The 17,915-nt window shown below is 41.1% G+C and overlaps 1 protein-coding gene across 1 annotated transcript; it reads left to right on the top strand.

Annotated features, from left to right (window-relative positions):
- The first annotated feature begins 1,113 nt into the window (after positions 1-1,113).
- Positions 1,114-17,152, top strand: LY96 (lymphocyte antigen 96). The gene is made up of 5 exons (XM_006185858.3): positions 1,114-1,389; positions 8,116-8,205; positions 11,107-11,235; positions 16,239-16,291; positions 17,021-17,152. Exons 1-5 carry the CDS (start codon positions 1,278-1,280, stop codon positions 17,117-17,119), a joined length of 483 nt encoding a protein of 160 aa, XP_006185920.1. The 5' UTR covers positions 1,114-1,277; the 3' UTR covers positions 17,120-17,152.
- Positions 17,153-17,915: the final 763 nt, after the last annotated feature.

Here is a 17,915-nt window from a genome sequence, read left to right as displayed (position 1 = left end):
CTCCTGTTTTCCATTATTACCAATGAACTAAATATGCTTTGAGGGTGTAAGTTCCATGTACTGGGGGGAAGGAGGGGGATAGAGTCTATAAGAAAAGCCAGAGCTCAGACAGCGAGCCTGGGGCTGAAGCAGAAAAACAGCAAAGGGCCAAGGGAAGGGCTGAGTGTTAGTGGTGGAGGGGAGCAGCTTTTTAAGAGCACGTGAAGCAGGAGGGGATTGTTTCTGTGTTCTGAGGCATGAAACATGCCACGAGCTCACCTGAGGCCATGTTTGTCCCCCATTCATGGCCGAGACAGTTCATGTACATGAATTATTCATGATTGTTTGATTGTTCATCAAAGTATCGAATATGCTTCCTGTGCCCAGCTTGGTAGGATGTCCCTGCCCTGGTCTGTTTCCTGAGTGGGCCATGGACGAGGCCTGGGAGGTTGGCAGAGGGTGGAGGGCTGTAGGAGGAACCCAGTTTCCATGCATGGAAGTCCAGCTCTGACCCCAAGTCTCTGGGCGTCTTAAATTGTCACTTACAGTGTGTGCCTGAGAGCGTTTTTAGAAGCTTTTCGAACTTACTTCTTACCCTGAGATCTATTAAGTCTGACATTTGGCCAAAGATCCTCGTTGACTAATCTTTAGAAGGAGTCTTAGAGAAAAGGATGGTCCAGATGGAAACAGGGAGAACATTCAGTAGTAACTGAGTTAGGCAAACATGCTGGCAGGAGTAGAAAATTTACAGGGAAAGAATCCCAACCACTTTGAAAACATGTCAAAAATAGCCACGAAAACAGAGACAACCTCTCTCCCCTCTAAATATTGTCCTAACTTCCATTTTAAATATTTATATATTTAAAGCTTTAGATTTAAATCTAAATCTCTAATAAAACCTATAAAAATGCTCAAAAAAAAAAAAAAAAGAAAGAAAGAAAGAAAGAGACTTGTGGGAGAGAATGGCAATGCAGATAAAGTCTTGAGATTCTAAAGACCTACAGACTGGTTTTGTTACTATTGGCTGGGAAGTACCTAGTTTTGTTTATAAAGCTCTGTGCTCTCATATGTGTCACATGTTTGGAAAGAGTACATTCTAAATCATGTTCCTGTCCTCTCGGAGGAAATGCTCAAATATTAAACACACACACATTCAAAAGAGGAAACAGTTGGATATGAACTCAGAAATCATGTGACTGATGACTAAGTTAAATTTTTTCTACTTATTAAAGGGGAAGATTCTGATGATTAGTTGCTGATTCTCCTTGCATTTTTGTCGGTTTGGAGATTTTTGAATCATGTTCCCATTGATGCTCTTTTCCACCCTGTTTTCTTCCATTTTTACTGAACCTGGGGAGAAACATTGGATCTGCAACTCCTCGGACGCAAGCATTTGGTACAACTACTGTGGTAAGTCCAAGGGCAAAGGCAGGCAGGTACTTGTATTGTCTACTACTTGGAGGGTAAGTTTTCATAAGAACCTTCCTCTGCTGTCGCCGGGACACAGGAGATGGCTGTGTGTTCTGGATGCTGCTGGCAGTAAAAGTGATGTCTGGTTACTGCCCTGTGTGGATTTTCTCCATCCTTCACGAGTCTCTGAACTGTGCTGTATGTACCCCCCTCCAAGGGCTTCTGTTGCTCCCTGTGGTCAGCTGTCTCTACCTTGAACCCAGTTTCAGATTCTTCCTAGTTTTGGCAAAGTTGTCTGCTTCCGAGATTTTGCCTCTGCCCTAAGAGTGACCGGTTCTTCCTGAAGAGGTAGGGCTGTCCTAGCTGCTTCCTGAAACTGTTGTTTGTTGCTCCAGGCTCTGATTTTGTTTTTGGTTTTTTTTTTTCCAGCACAGGTTTGGGTAGGTAACAGGTGCTCTTTGTTTCAGGCTGTGGTTTCTGAAGGCTCTTGGAATTGGATATAAGTCTGATTCTGTTAGTTAATAGCTGTGTGACTTTGAGCAAAGCCTTAGCCTCTCTGTGCCCCAGCATTTTTATCTATAAAATGAAAGTGATTTTCAAACCTACTTCTCAAGAATTGTTGTAAGGTAAAATTTTTAGCACAGAGCCACTTAGAAACAATAAAATCGATTACTTAAACAAAACAAAACAAAACAAAACAAAACAAAAACCCAGCCACACTCTTAACAGTCTAACACTATTAAATGGTTGGACTTTTTTTTTCTTCTTCTTCTGGTTTTGTCTTGTTTTCTTTTTGTCTCCCCCTCTTTCTCTACAAATATCTGCTGGTCTGAAAGGATGGCTTTGGGGTTTGACTGCTGTTTTGGTTTGGTACTTTCCACTGTGTTCCTCACCATGGGTTGGCTGGTCTTTTCTACCCACCAGCAACATCAGGAAAGCCTAAGGGAGTGCCTCTGAAAATACTAATTCTTTGAGATTCTCTTGGGAAAAAGGGTTTGTGGTCTAATCATTTGGGGGATTTACAGACGTACTTTGAGTTCTGAGAAGTTCTGCTGACAAAGGAGCCTATTTAATCCCCCAATTTTCAGTGTTACTTTGTTTTAGTCTTTGAGTATGTGTTTATGGTCCTGCAAACACACTCTGGCAAATGTCTCTATGAAGTTGCTTCTGAGGATCAGTCTCACACTCATGGCTTTTTTCCTGTTTGTGATTGTGCTGAATTCCCTCTCAGCTTCTCTCTGGAATTCTCCATCCCGCAAGGTCCGTTTGCATTCCCCTGTTCCAGGACCTTGTCACTGCACTAGGCCCCCTTCTCTCCTCTCCTTTGCACCACATGTCGATTGAGCCACCTTCTCTCTGCTACGTTTCCTATGGCCTTTATTTATATAACACTTCATATTATGATTTAGCTTTTAATCTTCTAGTAACAGTAACTCAATTTGTCTTTTGAGTTTTGAGGAGGGATCTTACCTGTTTCTCTCTAACCCTGAAAAATTCTGTGGTCCTTTCCTGCTGCCCCACGGATGGAGGGACCGTGGGGAGCAAGTGGGATTCAGGGCTAGAGCAAGACCTTGTTTGCGCCCCCCCAACCCCCCAACACCACATTGTCCTTTCCCTGCCTTAGAGAATCCATCCTGGTCAAGATGGAAACACGTCGTGTGTGGCAAGCACTGATTGCTCCGGGTATTATTGTCCGGATGTTGGTGAAAACAATCCTTTTGATCCAGTCCTTTCCCTGAAGATGATTTCCACTTGACATAGACGGTATGCTTGTTTGCCAGGGCTGCCATGGCAAACCATTGCAGACTAGGTGGCTTGAACCACAGAAGTTTATTCTTCACAGTTCTGGGGGCTGGGAGCCTGAGAGCAAGGGTCAGCAGGCTTGGCTTCCTTCTGAGGCCTCTCTCCTTGGCTGGCAGACGGCCGCCTTCTTGCCGTGTCTTCATATGGCCTTTTCTCTGTGTGCGCTCATTTCTGGTGACTCTCTGTCGGTCTGAATCTCCTTATCTTCTAAGGACACCAATCATATTGGATTAGGGCCCACCCTAATGGCCTCTTAAAGGCCTTATCTCCAAATACAGTTCCATCCTGAGGTCCTGGAGGTTAGGACTTCGACATATGAATTTAGGGGAACATAGTCCAGCCCATAACATATAGAAATGGCAAGAATTGGCCGTTTTATTTTCCAGCTTTGGAAAAGGCAGAAAATGTAGGTGTGTGAGTGAGTCAGTCCACAGAGCCCTGGACACACACCATCCTGTAACCTAGAATTGTCAGACTCAGTTCTAACCTTTTTTGGCCAAAGGTAGTCCTGAAACTCAAAGAATTCATGGATTATTTAATTAAATCGATATTCACTGAGCATCTGGCCTGCGCCTCTTCTGGGCACCAAGGAAATTATATAGCAGTGAGCAAGCAGCAAAATAAAAGTCACCACCCTGGGGGAGTTTCAATCAGTTAGATACTCAGCATGTCAGATGGTGGTGACCCCTGTGAGAAAAGAATAAAGCAGGGTAGGGGACAGAGGGCAGGGATGGGGCTAGGGGTTGCGTTTTAAATTAGGGTGACCAAGGAAGGCCTCACGGAGGAGACATCCAGCAAGGACTGGAATGGTTGAGGGAGTGAGCCATGCCCATGTCTAGGGGAAGGTGGGGAGGAAAGAGCCGTACACCGGCCTTGATGCGGGAACACGGCTGGTGTGCTGCAGGGTAGCAAAGAGGCCAGTGCGGCTGCAGCGGAGTGAGTGCAGGGGAGGTAGTAGAAGACGAGGTCGTAGAGGGAAAGGGCGGTGGGGGTGAGGGACCTGTAGGTCAGGGCATGACTTAGCTTTACTGTGAGCCAAGCTTGGTCTGGCTCCTGTGTTGATAATACCCCATAAGGGGGCAGAAGTGGAAGCAGGCAACCTGTTGTGAGACTGTTACAATAATTCAGGTGAGTGAGAAAATGGCGACTCGGACCAGAGTGTGACTCAGACCAATGGAGGTGATGAGGAGGGATCAGAGTCTGGAAATACTCTGGAGATGGAGTCGATGAGATTTGCTGATCAATTGGATGTGTGGTTGCATCTGGTCTGCCCAGCTAAGCATGTGTGTCTTGGCATCTGGAGTGTCCCCCCTACCCCAAGCAGACCACCCTCTTTACTGGTCTTTATTCACACTTCTACTATTCTCTAACTGGAAACATTCTTGTCCATCTTTTTGTTTTATACAAACCTTTTGAGGTCCATCAAAATTCCTGTCTGCTCTACAGAGTCTAGTCAAGTCAGCTGAGTTTAATTCAGTTTATTAAGTCTTTAATAGGCATTAGGCTTAGTCATTATGCTGGGGAATACTGAGAATGTAAAGGTTATGTAAGATGTAGCTGCATCCTCAAGGAACTTCTGGCTTTTGTCTAGTTTATGTGTAGTAGGAGGGATAACTAGGCACATCTGCGGGATTCATTCATTTATTCCACAAACTCGGCATAACCACTGGGAAGTCTAATGGCCGTTTGGAGCTAGAAATATTGACCCACACCCCTTTCCAAATCTGTTACTTCCTAAATCTTCCCTATCTCATCATTTGCTTAATTCCCAAACCAGAGGAATCCTTCGTTATCTCTTTCCCTTATTATCCACATTCAATTTCTCTGTGATTCTTATTTTCATTATCTCCAGAATATATTCTAAAGCCAACTGATTTTCACTGTCCTCTGCTGACCACTCATGCCACCCTCATCTCCTCTCTGGCCTCTGTAACATCCTCTTAAACTGTCCTCTCTCCACTTCAGTTCTTGCCCCCATACAATCTGTTATTGCCACAGAGGCCAAAGACACCTTTTAAAAACGTAAGAAAATATTACTCCATTGCTTAAAACTCTTGAATGGCTTTTCACTTTAATTAGAGTGAAATCCCAACTTCATACCAAGATCTCCAAGCCCCTTCAAGATGGTCCCTGATTCCTATGATTCCCACCCTCCCTCATTATTTTCCATTTATATTGGCCTTTATTGGTACTATTGTTACTGTTTGTATTACCAGCATAACAAACATAAAATTTACCCTTTTAACCGTTTAAAAAAAATTGAAGTATTTACAGTGTTGTGTTCGTTTTAGGTATACAGCAAAGTAACTCAGTTATACATATATATATATGTATATATATATATATCCTTTTTCAGAATCTTTTCCATTATAGCTTATTACAAGATATTAAATATAGTACCCTGGGCTATATAGTATGTCCTTGTTGTTTATCTATTTTACATATACTAGTGTGTGTATGTTAATCCCAAACTTCTAATTTATCCTTCCCCTCTTTCCCCTTAGATGACCGTTAAGTTTGTTTTCTGTCTGTGAGTCTGTTTCTGTTTTGTAAGTAAGTTCATTTGTATTATTTTTCAAGATTCCACATATAAGTGATATTTGTCTTTCTCTGTCTGACTTACTTCATTTAGCATAATAGTTTCTAGGTCCATCCTTTTAACTATTTTTAAGTGTATAATTCAGTGACATTAGGTACATTCAGAATGCTGTGCAATCATCACTACTATCCATTTTCGGAACCTGTCATCATCCCAAACAGAAACTGCGCACATTAAAAAATAACTTCCCGTTTCTCCCTCCCCCTAGTCCCTGGTAACCTCTGCTCTTTTTCTGTGAGTTTGCCTATTACATATATTTCACAGAATGGTCTTTGTGTGTACACATGTATGTGTCTGTTTTTGTTGCTTGAACACGTTGAAGTCATTCTCACCTCTGAGTCTGCACTCCTGATTAAAACACTCTTTCTCCAATGACCAGAGGGCTGGTTCCTTCCTGTCACTCACTGAGTAATGCAGTTGAGGTATCTCTAACTTACCCCCACCTCCCCATTCCTCTATCCCCACAGTACACTCAATCTTTAACTCATGACCTTGCTTGATTTTTTTTTACTAGAATGTACATTTATCAAGAGCAGGGCCCATGACTGTCCTTGTTCATTGTTTCTCTAGTGACTAGAGCAATGTTTGGCACATAATTAATGCTAAGCAGAAGTGGATAAATGCACATTTATAATCTACAGTGTGCTGTGTGCCAGAGACATGAAACATGAATGAGACATGCTTCCTGCCCTCAAGGCTTGTGCTGTTTTCATGAAGAAGACAGACATATAAACAAATAATTGTAGTAGAGATTTTTGAATGACCATTGAAAGATGATCAAGTACTATGAATGATAGTGTGTTTGTGACTGTGGGAGTGGGGCAGTGTGGGGGAGTTAAGGAAAGCTTAATCCTAGGTATTTTATTCTTTTGGTGCTATTGTAAATGGGGTTGTTTTCCTAACTTCCTTTTCATACAGTTCATTGTCAGTGTATAGAAGTCCAACTGGTTTTTTTGTATGTTGACTTTGTATCCTGCAACTTTACTCAATTTTTAAATTAGTTCTAACAGTTTTTAATGGAGTTTTTAGGGTTTCCTAGATATAAAGGTATATCATTTGCAAATGGAAAATTTTACTTCTTCCTTTTTTATTCAGGTGGTTTTATTTATTTTTCTTATCTAATTGATCTGGCTAGGACTTCCAGTACTATGTTAAGCATGGTTATCCTTGCCTTGCTCCTGACCTTAGAGGAAAAACATTCAGTTTTTCACTGTTGCTTATGATGTTAACTATGGGCTTTTCATAGATGGCCTTCATTATGCTGAGGCCATTTCCTCTGCTTTTAGTTTGTTGAGAGTTTTTATCACGAAAGGGTGTTGAGTTTTATCATCTCTTGAGATGGTCATGTGATTTTTTTTTCTTCTTTCTATTAACGTGGCATATCACATTAATTGATTTTTGTATGTTGGACTGTCCTTGCATCTTAGGGATAAATCCCACTTACTCATGCTGTATGATCCTCTTAATGTGCTGTTGAATTCAGTTTGCTAACATTTTGTGAGGACTTTTGCATCTAAATTCATCAGGGATACCGGCCTACAGTTTCTTTTCTTGTGGTGTCTTTTGCTTTTATAGTAGTGCTGGCCTCATAAAATGAGTTTGGAAGTATTCCCTTCTCTTCATTTTCTGGGAAGAGTTTGAGAAGGATTGGGTTAATTTCTTTTTTTTTTTTCTTCAAATCTTTTTTTTTTTAAAAAATTGAAGTATCGTCAGTTTACAATGTTGTGTCAGTTTCTGGTGTACTTATTTAAATGTTTGGTAGAATTCACCTGTGAAGCCAGCTGGTCCGGGACTTTTCTTTGGGAAATTTTAAATTACTGATGCAATCTCCATACTACTTATAGGTCCGTTCAGACTTTCTATTTTTCAGTCCTTTGGGGATCCCCTTTGGAAAATTTGAGACTCTGCATGAAGCAACCTCTTTCCTTCTAAGTGAAATTGGGGAATAGGAGATCTCTTCCTAATTAGGCTGTGCCAGGAGCAGTGTCTCTGGTGAGAGGGCGTCCTGAGTCTCCCTACTGAGTCAGTGAGTCTGGTTTTGCAATCTCCTGGGACGCAGGAAACTTGCAATTGGTTTCTGATTTCTCACAATGGTCCATGAATTATCGCTGAATTGATACGTTTGTGGGGCAGAGGAGGACTTCCTAGTCTTCCATCTTGCTGATGTCACTCCTTTGGGGATGGAGATATTTTTAACTGCCCTCAATTTTTCTCTTTATAAAATTTTAATGCTAAAGGTAGTTTTAGGGGGCTGACATTCACAATACTCTACTTACTGGAAATGATTTATAATAATTTATTGACATTTTCTTTATTCCATTTAGATGACAAGAAATTCCCTATTTCAATAAGTACTAAACCCTGTATAACATTGAAGGGAAGCAATGGATATTTGTATCTTTACTTCATTCCAAGTAAGTCCAAAGTTTTGTTTTTGTAGATCAGTTAAAAGGGTTCCGGAAGTATCAGTGGTGAATGATTGTGTTCTAAATGTATGTGTATTTGTTTTCTGTTGCCATGTAACAAATGATCACAATCTTAATGGCTTAAAACAGTACATATTTTTAATTTCATAGTCTTTGTGTATCAGTAGTCTGGGCATGGCTTAGCTGTGTCAGCTTCAGGAGGTCTCCCACAAGGTTAAAATCAAGGTGTTGGCTAAGGCTAGGGTTTCTTCTGAGGGCTCAGGTGGGGGAAAATACACTTCTAAGCTCATGTGGTTGTTAACAGTATTCAGTTCCTGGCTGGGTATTGGCCAGCCCTCAGTTCCTTGCCATATGGGGCTTTTCAACATGGCTTCTTGTATTTTCAAAGCTAGCAAGGGGCACAGTTAGCTAACAACACTTAGGGTTCTCTGAAAAGAAGATATCAAGAAGAAATTAGACATACAAGAGATCTTTGGAGGGAAATGCTTGTAAACAACAAAAGAAAGAGGAAGCCAGAGCAGGCAAGGAGAGGACTCAGATTGAGGTGTAGGTCTGAAACCTTTGAAATGAGAAAGAAGGAAGGAGAATTTGGTAGGATGGTCATCAGACCAAAAGGCATGCCTGAGACACTCTCAGCCAGGTCAATAGGGAGCTTTAGAGCAAAGATTGCCTGTCACAAGTGCCCCATGACAGGCAGGAGTTGGCTACCTCTAGTGTCCTCACAGTGCTTGGTCACTATAGGAGCAGACTGTGAGAGTTTGACCTCTGGTTGAGTGCTGGGATGGATCTGAGAGTGCAGTAGCTGGAGGCTGTCTGCCAACTACCTTCCACCCAGCGGATTCTTTGGAAGGGAGGTTTGAGTAGCACACTTGCATGGCCACAACAAATACCTTAATTATTCACTAAATATGGCATTTACTTAATATTATATTAATTCAGTAACAAAATAATTATGTGGTCATATTTTTTATAATGTTTTGTGGTTATGACCTGAGTTTTCCTAGAATATACTAGAACATCTGTATAAAATGTTGGCCATATTCATAGAAATCAACCTTATTTTTATGGCCCTATCTCCATTTAAATTCAGTAAGAGCTCTAAGTACAATCTTGGACCAAAAATAGTTTGGGAATGGAAATGATTTATTTTGAGAATTTATAGCCTTGCTAATAAATTATATGCTACTATTAACTAATTGACAAATAAGCCTTCCTCAAAGTTATTTCCAAAAGTTCCTGGAGCTGTCTTAGATGAGCTCAAAAACAGTCTTCTTTTTTCTAACCCCTGACATCCGCCATGTTTCTTGTCTCTCACTCCAACACCTACATTGATATCTCTGGCCTGCTGAGCCACGCAAGTGGTACGTCACTTTGACCCTTGTTCATGGGCCTGATGTGACCACAGTGATATCCAAAGTGCAAGAAGCTTATCCAGATATAAACTGTTGAGGTGTCAAAGCAGCACCTCCTTTCTTGGAGTCATTGAAGACTGGAATCATAGTGTGTTCCATGCAGAAATGCAAGAAAGTCCCTTGTTCTGCATTGACGGCAGACACCGTAGCAGTACTACTGCGTGCCCATATCTCAAGGCATCCTTTGTGAAGTCAGCTCTTCAACTTCTGTACACATCCCTGACTTGGGAGAGGTTCAAGTCAAAGTCCACGGAGTGGGCGATGGGAACACTGTTTGAAACAGATTCTATGATGTGCCTCTTCTCCACGCTTTACCTTGCAAGTAGAGAAGTGGAGAGATTAGAAAGTTTGGTGGTACTTTAGGTTCAGAGTAATAAGGACCTGCATTAAGATAGTGGTAACAGGAATGAAAGGAGGCTAGTAGGATTTGCCAGGATTAGGATTTCTAGTGCCGACTTGGTGATGAAGGTGAGGAAATCAATTTTGGATCTGTTGGGTGTGGTAATAAGCAGCATTTGAGTAGAGGTATTGAGTGCATATAGGGGACAGGTCTGCAGGAGAAAGATTGAGACTAAAGGTGATGATTTGGGAGTCATTACCCTATGTAGTATTTAAAGCTGGGGAGAGTGTGCACAGTGAAAATTGAGAAAAACTGAGGATAGAACCCTAAGAAGGATGAGTCAATGAGCTAGACTGGGGAGAAGCAGTCAGAAAGATTGGAGGACAACAGAAGGAAGTAGGAGCATCAGCACCAAGGGAAGGAGAAGGTTTTGATGAAGGAGCTGGCAGTTCTGTTAAGAATAACAAAGTTTAAGGTAAAGAAGGAAAAGTTTTTTTTTTTAATTATAGCTACAGTGAGTCATGGTGACCTTACTAGGAAAATAACTTCAATGATTATTTTCATTATTAAAAAAGGCTGTGTATCTTTTGCAAATCTGGCCAACTGAATAATGTAAAAAAGTTGAGCAAAACTCATTTTTTTTCCTTGAATTTTCCATGTTCACTGGTAATAGAAAGATCATGAGGAAATAATAGTTCATTTATTTAATTTTTAATCGAAAGGTTCAGTCTCATTCTCCAAGAAATCTTTCATCAAAACTACTAAAAAGTGGGCATGAGTTGATTATCATCATTTCTTTTCCTTTCCTTTTGAAATTTCTAGTGGAACTGTGACTATAACTGGAAATTTTATATTTTCATTTGATAATTTTCTCAAAAATATAGGTCCTCTATTTTTAGGCATAGCACACATAATTCTCATTGTGGGACCATTCTATTTAATTACGGTCTCAGAACTTCAGTTTTCTCATCTGCAAAAAAAGGATAATAATATTCACATTGTAGGTAGTTATGATGATTAAATGAGATAATGTAAGAAAAGCACAGGGCATATTTTAAGTATACAGTAAATGTTAATTATTATTTATAAAAGAATATCTTATTTGAGGGGCTAATGAAAATATTTTTTCTTTTTAAGGGAGAGACATAAAAAAATTATATTTCAATCTCTATATATCTGTTAAGTCTATACGTCTTCCAGAGCGCAAAGAAGTTATTTGCCGAGGATCTGATGACAATTACTCTTTTTGCAGAGCTCTGAAGGGAGGTAAGCATTCAACTTACCAGAATATGAATTTTGGGTGTTGTTTAACCTCTAGCAGCCTCATTTTCCTCCTCTGTGAAATGGGTACAATGAAACATATTTTACATGGTTTTAAGGATTAAATTAGAGAATGCATATAAGAACACTTGGTATGGTGCTCAGCATAAGAATTCAAGAATTATGGTGATTAAATATAAAATATTCATATGGGTAATAGAATCCTTCTTTTGTTCGTGACATTATAGTCCTGTCCTTTTTACAAGTGAGGAAAATGATGCCTTCAGTGGTTCAGTTCTTGTTCATTTGGACAACTGGTAATGGGGTAGTCTCCTGGCTCTTCCACTGTACCGTACTTTCTTTCTCTTTGAAAGGAATCCTCTTGGCAGATTGCTGTTGTTTAAAAAGTGTCCATTTCTCTCATACAACAGTTTTACAATGATTTCACTTAATCCCTGTGGGATTATGTTGACATTTTCTGTGAATTTTTGAAGTTTCACTTCCCTGAGATCTAAGATGTATCAGACTCAACCCTACCTGCCTGCTTCTTCTCTCCCTCCCTTCATTCCACAAACATCTGTTGAACCTGATTTGAGCAAGTCATGATTTAGATTGTGGTGATCTGAAGTCGAATGACAGGGTCTCCCTTTCAGAAGGTCACTCTGTTCTGGGAAAGATAATCATGGGAACAGATGTTCTAATGAAATGTCATAAATGCTAATAGATTATATGCGCTTAGTTTTACCTAGATAGTTATCAACTTACTGTGTCAGGAGAACTCAGATAAGGCTTCAGAGAGTATTTTGTTAGAGTCTTGAATCTGAGAACATCAGAGAATAAGGAAAAAGGACATTCCTGTAGAGGAAACAGCATCTGCAAACATATCTAGCCATGAAAGAACATGGTCCATTAGGAGAGTAGCTTTTTTGTAGCTGGAGCACAATGTGCCTGCAGGGAATTGCTGGGGATGAGCCTAGAAGAGGGGCAGGAGCCAACATGTAAGTCATGCGTGAAATGTTGGCTCACGTCTTGTTGTGAGTGGGTAGGGATGACCCCCCCGAGATTTCCATTTTTGCGGGTAACTAGTGTCCATATGGATGGTGGTGGGGATTGGCTGATGCAAGAAACTTGGATGGAAGGGAATGCAGCTTGGAGGCAGTGTGAGAGACCAGGAGGGCTGAACAAAGGCGGTGGCCCCGGGAGTGGAGGGGAGGAAGCATTGTGGAAGACAGAACTGGCAGGTCATGCTCACTGATTCGGTGTGGCCAGGGAAACACTGGGTAAATCAAGGACTGCTCAAGGGCCAGTGACTCGATGGATGGAAGTGCCATTATCTGAAATGTGTGCAAAAGGAAGGGGCAGATTTTTAAAGAGAAAGGTGATGAGTTCTGGTTTGGGCATGTTGAGCTCAAGGTAAGTTTGGAACATTCATGTAAACATATCCATCTAGCAGCTAAGTATGTGGGCCTAGAGATCAGGACATTCTGATTTAAGACGCTTTGAGGTTATCAACAGACCCTTGAACATTTAGGAATCAAACAAGTAAGTAACATACTTATCTACTTTCAAAATCACTTTCCCTTTTGTTGTTGTTACAAAGGTCATACATTTATAGTATATGATGTTTAGAAAATATAGGCAAATAAAGATAAAATAAAAATTATCCATAGTCTTACCACTTCTTACACACACACACACACACACACCCCTTTGTTTCTTTCAAAAATACATTTATGAATAAATAAATAGATATTTCAAAGGCATCTTAAACTTAATAAGTCAGTTAGCCCCAATTTCAGCATTTTGCTAGGGTGGTTGTAACAAAGTACTGCAAACCAGGAGGCTTAGAACAACAGAAATTGAAGTCCAAGATCAAGGTGTCGTTGGGGCCAGGCTCTCTCTGAAGGCTCTTACGGATTATCTGCTCCAGGCCTCTTTCCTAGCTTCCGGTGGCCCCAGGAGACTCACCCTTGCCTTGTAGATGGCCATTTTCTTCCTGTGTCTCTTTGTGTAGTCTTCCCTCTATGCATGTTGGTCTACAGGTCTAAATTTCCCTTTCTATAAGGACACAGTCACATTTGATTAGGGCCCCCTTCAATTACTTCATCTTAACCTGACCATCGGCAAAGATCCTACTTCCAAAAAGGCCGTGTTCACAGGTACTGGGGTCAGGACTTGACTCTCCCTGGCGGGGGACGGTGTGCAACCTAGAGCGCCATGCAAGGTTTGTGTCCTGCATCCTGCACAGTCTCCAGGAGACCTGGACGGGACCATCAGTGAGCTGCATGTCAATCATGTCTAACAAAATGGAAAGAAAAAAAGACTTAAAAACACCATGGCAAGTCTAGACAGAGAGACTATGGAAGAAAGGAAAAAACTTCCTATTTTAGTACTATTAATGGGAAGTTTCCCCTGCTGTTTGAATAAGTGGCCCCCATTTTCATTTTGTGCTTGGCCTTGCAAATTACGTGGCTGGTCTTGGAGTCGGGTATGCAGGGACCAGGTAGTACCAGGAGCCAGAAATTCAGAAGTGACCCAGGCAAAGCCCCTGTCCTTGTGGAGCTTGTAGACAAGTGGAGGAAACAAGATGGGAACTAAGTCACGAAATAAGTTAGAGATGAAAGGAAAGTAATAGTCAGTCTGTGATAAGCGCTCTCCAGGCAAGTTCCAGGATAACCAGAGAGATCACAATGGTGGAGGCACCAGAGATGGAGGTGATGGGAGGCACTTCCTCCTCCTCTCTTCACTCTTTCACTGCCTCCTGGCCTCGAACTGGTCTCCCTGACTTTAGAACCTCCCTTAAATCCAGCCGCTGTACTCCAGGTCATGTGACTCACCTTTCTGAACACAGTCTGACCAGTTCACATCTTTGGAGGTTTTCCTGCCACCTCCATTCTCTCCAGTGTGGAACCTGAGCCCATTCACGCTTGCTTCTTCCAGCTGACGGCTTAGGATTCCTGCTGCTCCTTTGCTCCAATAACTTTGAGCCCCTCACAGGCCTGTGCATAAGCTATATTGACTGTTCCTTCCCTGCCTTTGCTCCTCTTCTTCCAGCCACCTGGAATGTTCCCCCACCTTCCTTCCCATCTTTTATGACAGGTCTACTGTCACAATAATATTAATATCAACAATATTAATAACATTAACATTATTATTCAGAAGATGCCATGGGAGGGTGGTCTAGAAAGGAGTAACATTTAATGTCATAATAAATAATGTTTTTTTTAATGTTAATAACATTTACTAAGTACTATGTTCCAGGCATTGTTCTTGGCACTTACATGTATTAACTTATATAGCCCTTGTGGACAAAGAATGTCACCTGCCAAATCAGTAAACAAAGCATGTTGTGGCCATCAAGCTATTGGCCACTGTAGTTACCCTCCATCCGCCCTCCCCAAGGTAGACCCTGAGGGGCTTCAGGATGGAGAAAACAGGATACTGGCCCTAGAGAGTTACGGTGCACGTCAAAGGAATGATTTCAATGAGTCCAGACCCTTGCGTCTTCCCATATAGAGAAAGGTGCTAAACTCATTAACTTCAGATGTATATTTTTTTCTTTAATTAACAGTAATCTTTTCATGTTCTGACTACTTTTTTTTTTCCTGCAAAAACTCCTGTGTATCCTGGCTCTTCCCTTACCTCTTCAGAACAGTCCCTCAGAGCTCTCTGAGAGGCTGTCTCCCAGGCTTAAGTCCTCAGAATGTTGGCTGAATAAAACATAATTCTCGACTTTTAGGTTATGTATTTTTTTCAGTCAACACCCTCATAATAATCCTATGAGGTAGGTGTTATTATCCACTGTCATTTTATTGAGGCACAGAAAAATTAAGTGACTTACACAAAGTCACACCCTGAGTAAGTGGAAGAGCTGGGACTTGAAGTCCAAGCAGTTCTGGCCCCAGAGCCGTTACTCTGAACAAAAAAGCTATCCTGCCTTTATCTTTACTGCATCTTTTCATTGCACGTGGTCGTTGTATTTGGAATGGTTTCTGTGCATGTCTAGATCCCCAGGTGACTTTAACTCTTTGAGGAAAAGGATGGTGTTATACTAACCTTTGTCTTCCCAGTCCTTGGTACATAGTAGGCCTTCAATAAATATTTGTTGAGCTATGAAGTTTGAAGTGAATTGGCCTTGAATGAGAGATCATAAGATCTTGAAGATATGATCACTTTACTAAACTCAAGAACCAACATCTCAGTATATTAGCTCCCCTAATAAGGACATACCCAGAAGCAAATAAATAAATGCTTATTTGTGAGAAAAGAACTCACACATGCAGACATAATCTATTCATTTGCTGTTAAGGATTTTCTTTAGCCAATTCAAAGAACAATAACCATTACTGTTTTGCATTTGACTATTTTACTTAAAAAAATATTTTTGGTCACTGTTGCTTTTGTTAGAGACTCAAAACATTTCTACCTTTCTATCCGTACCCTGCAAGGTCACTCCTTTGTTTTTTCCAGCTGGGCCAGTGGAGTGTGGTTTTTCCTGTACTTCTGACTCTGTGCCCCACAGCTTCTGCAGGGCCAGGCCCACGGCCGTGCATGTCAGCAGTGACTACGTACCTAGGCTTCTCAGTGCTGGGATTGGAGGGAGCTTTGCTAACCTGGCTGCCTCCCAAATCTCTCCGCCACCTTTAGGAAGATTTTTCTTTATCATTCCCTGCTAAGAGGCAACAACAGTAAACATGCACATGAGCAACTTGGGATGAAGCATATTAGTACTAGCTTGTTCGTCATTCATTCATCACCGGGACCAGTGGGCCTTGAGTTTTTACCCCCTAAGGGATGAGATATAGGCTGGTACTGAGAGGAGCTCAGGGTGGCAGAGGAAGAAGCCACAGGACAGTCATAGCCAGGGTATAAGACTCATTATTTCTCTACAATTTTGCTTGGGACTGCTTCTGTCAGGAGGAAAACTGTAAAAGTTGCACTCCATAGTACTATTACAAAAAAAAAAAAAAACCATCTAATGTGCAGTAACTTTCTGTACTTTTTTGCAGAGACTGTGAATACAACAATAGGATTCTCCTTCAAGGGATTACGATTTTCTAAGGTATTGTTCAAGTCATTTTGTACTTTCTAAACCTTTTGCAGTAACAGATGTGTTAAGAATTTGAAACAAGCAATTCATAACTTCTAAAAATATCAATTCAAGATTGAGATGTTTAAGATTTTTTTTTAAACTTCTTGGTTTTGGATATTTTGCTATTTCTTCTTTCTGTAGAATACAGAAAAATAGAAAATTTACACCAAAGAAAGCCCTTTGGAATTTTATTTTTCCCTTCCAGCATACATTGCTAAAAGTAAATGCAAATGCTCATTGTGTATACGTTGAATGATTTGGGTGAAAGCACTACATACCTACTATGTGTAACTCAGGAACTGCCTCCATGGACAATAATGATGCAATTTTAGACATTTGCATTTGATACCTAGCAATGACATTTTTCACATTTCACTTTGGGTGATGATTTTAAAATAAATGTTAATAATGTATATTCTTTATCAATTTTGTTACAAGGTGTATCTTGTTTGAAAAATCTCATTGGTAGGCTAGTTTCAAGAAATTATTTTTAAAAGCCTCTCGGAATTGGGAAATAAATGGGTTTTTCTACTCACTGAATTTTAAGGCATACAGAATTGCAGCTCATTAGAAAATAGAGAAAATGATAACCAATTCGGTGTAAATTGGCTTCCTCCTCATAAGACAAAATTCTTATAAAAGTCTTACAAGATAGAAGCATCTAACATTCTATATTGTATTTCTCACTGCTCGTTTTAGGGACAATACAACTGTGTTGCAGAAGCCATCTCTGGGGACACTGAAGAAAGGCTCCTTTGCTTGAACTTTACCATCATACATCATCCTGATTCCAGCTAGAATAAATGAAGTATTATATTTTTATTTTTCAAAGGTTTTATCCTTCCCTTAATTTTTCTTTTTTGCACAGTGTATTTGTTTGCTGGGACTGCCATAGCAAATACCACAGACTAGGCAGCCTGAACTTCAGAAATTTATTTTTCACAGATCTGGAGGCTGGAAAGCTGAGATCAGAGCTTTAGCTGCTCTGGTTCCTTTCGAGTCCTCCCTCCTTGGCTTGGGGATGGCCTTCTTCTCCCGATGTCTTCACATCTCCCGATGTCTTCCCTCTCTGCGCGTGTCCTAATCTCTTCTTATGAGGACACCAGTCGTATCGGTTTAGGGCCCACCCAAGTGACATCATTTTACCTTCATTACCTCTTTAAAGACTCTGTCTCCAAATCCAATCACAGTCGGAGGTACTGAGGGTTCAGGCTTCAGCTTGTGGATTTTGAGGGGACACAGTGCAGCCCATAACACAGAGGTAATGCAGTCTCTCCAGTCAGTTGACTTCTCTCCATTTCCTGCCTCTGCTCTGGGGCGAGCAGCCGGCCGTGCCCCCCTGGCCTGCTCTGCTGCCTCCTGCCTGCTCTTCCCGGGCCTGCTCAGGGCCTCAGGTAAAGTCTCCTCCACAGAACAGCTTCAGTGATACTTTCAAATCCAGGCCCAGTCCTGTCACCACAGTGCAGCTGGAACAAAACAAAACAAAAACAAGCAAGGCCCTCCCCGTGGCTTTTGATTCCCTTTGGGATAAAGTTGGAATCTTCTGGACGGTCTGCCAGGCCCTGCCCCGCTTTCCCTCTTCAGCCTCTTCTCC

Source organism: Camelus ferus, chromosome 29, assembly GCF_009834535.1.
Source record: "Camelus ferus isolate YT-003-E chromosome 29, BCGSAC_Cfer_1.0, whole genome shotgun sequence".
In the NCBI taxonomy this organism is placed as follows: domain Eukaryota; kingdom Metazoa; phylum Chordata; class Mammalia; order Artiodactyla; family Camelidae; genus Camelus; species Camelus ferus.
This window is presented reverse-complemented; position numbering and strand designations above follow the sequence as displayed.

Excerpts from the sequence above, each read along its gene's own strand:
- LY96 (XM_006185858.3), top strand. The coding sequence starts at position 1,278 with ATGTTCCCATTGATGCTCTTTTCCACCCTGTTTTCTTCCATTTTTACT. Across the intron at positions 8,206-11,106 it reads GTATCTTTACTTCATTCCAA|GGAGAGACATAAAAAAATTA; the intron begins GTAAGTCCAAAG and ends TTTCTTTTTAAG. Across the intron at positions 11,236-16,238 it reads TTGCAGAGCTCTGAAGGGAG|AGACTGTGAATACAACAATA; the intron begins GTAAGCATTCAA and ends ACTTTTTTGCAG.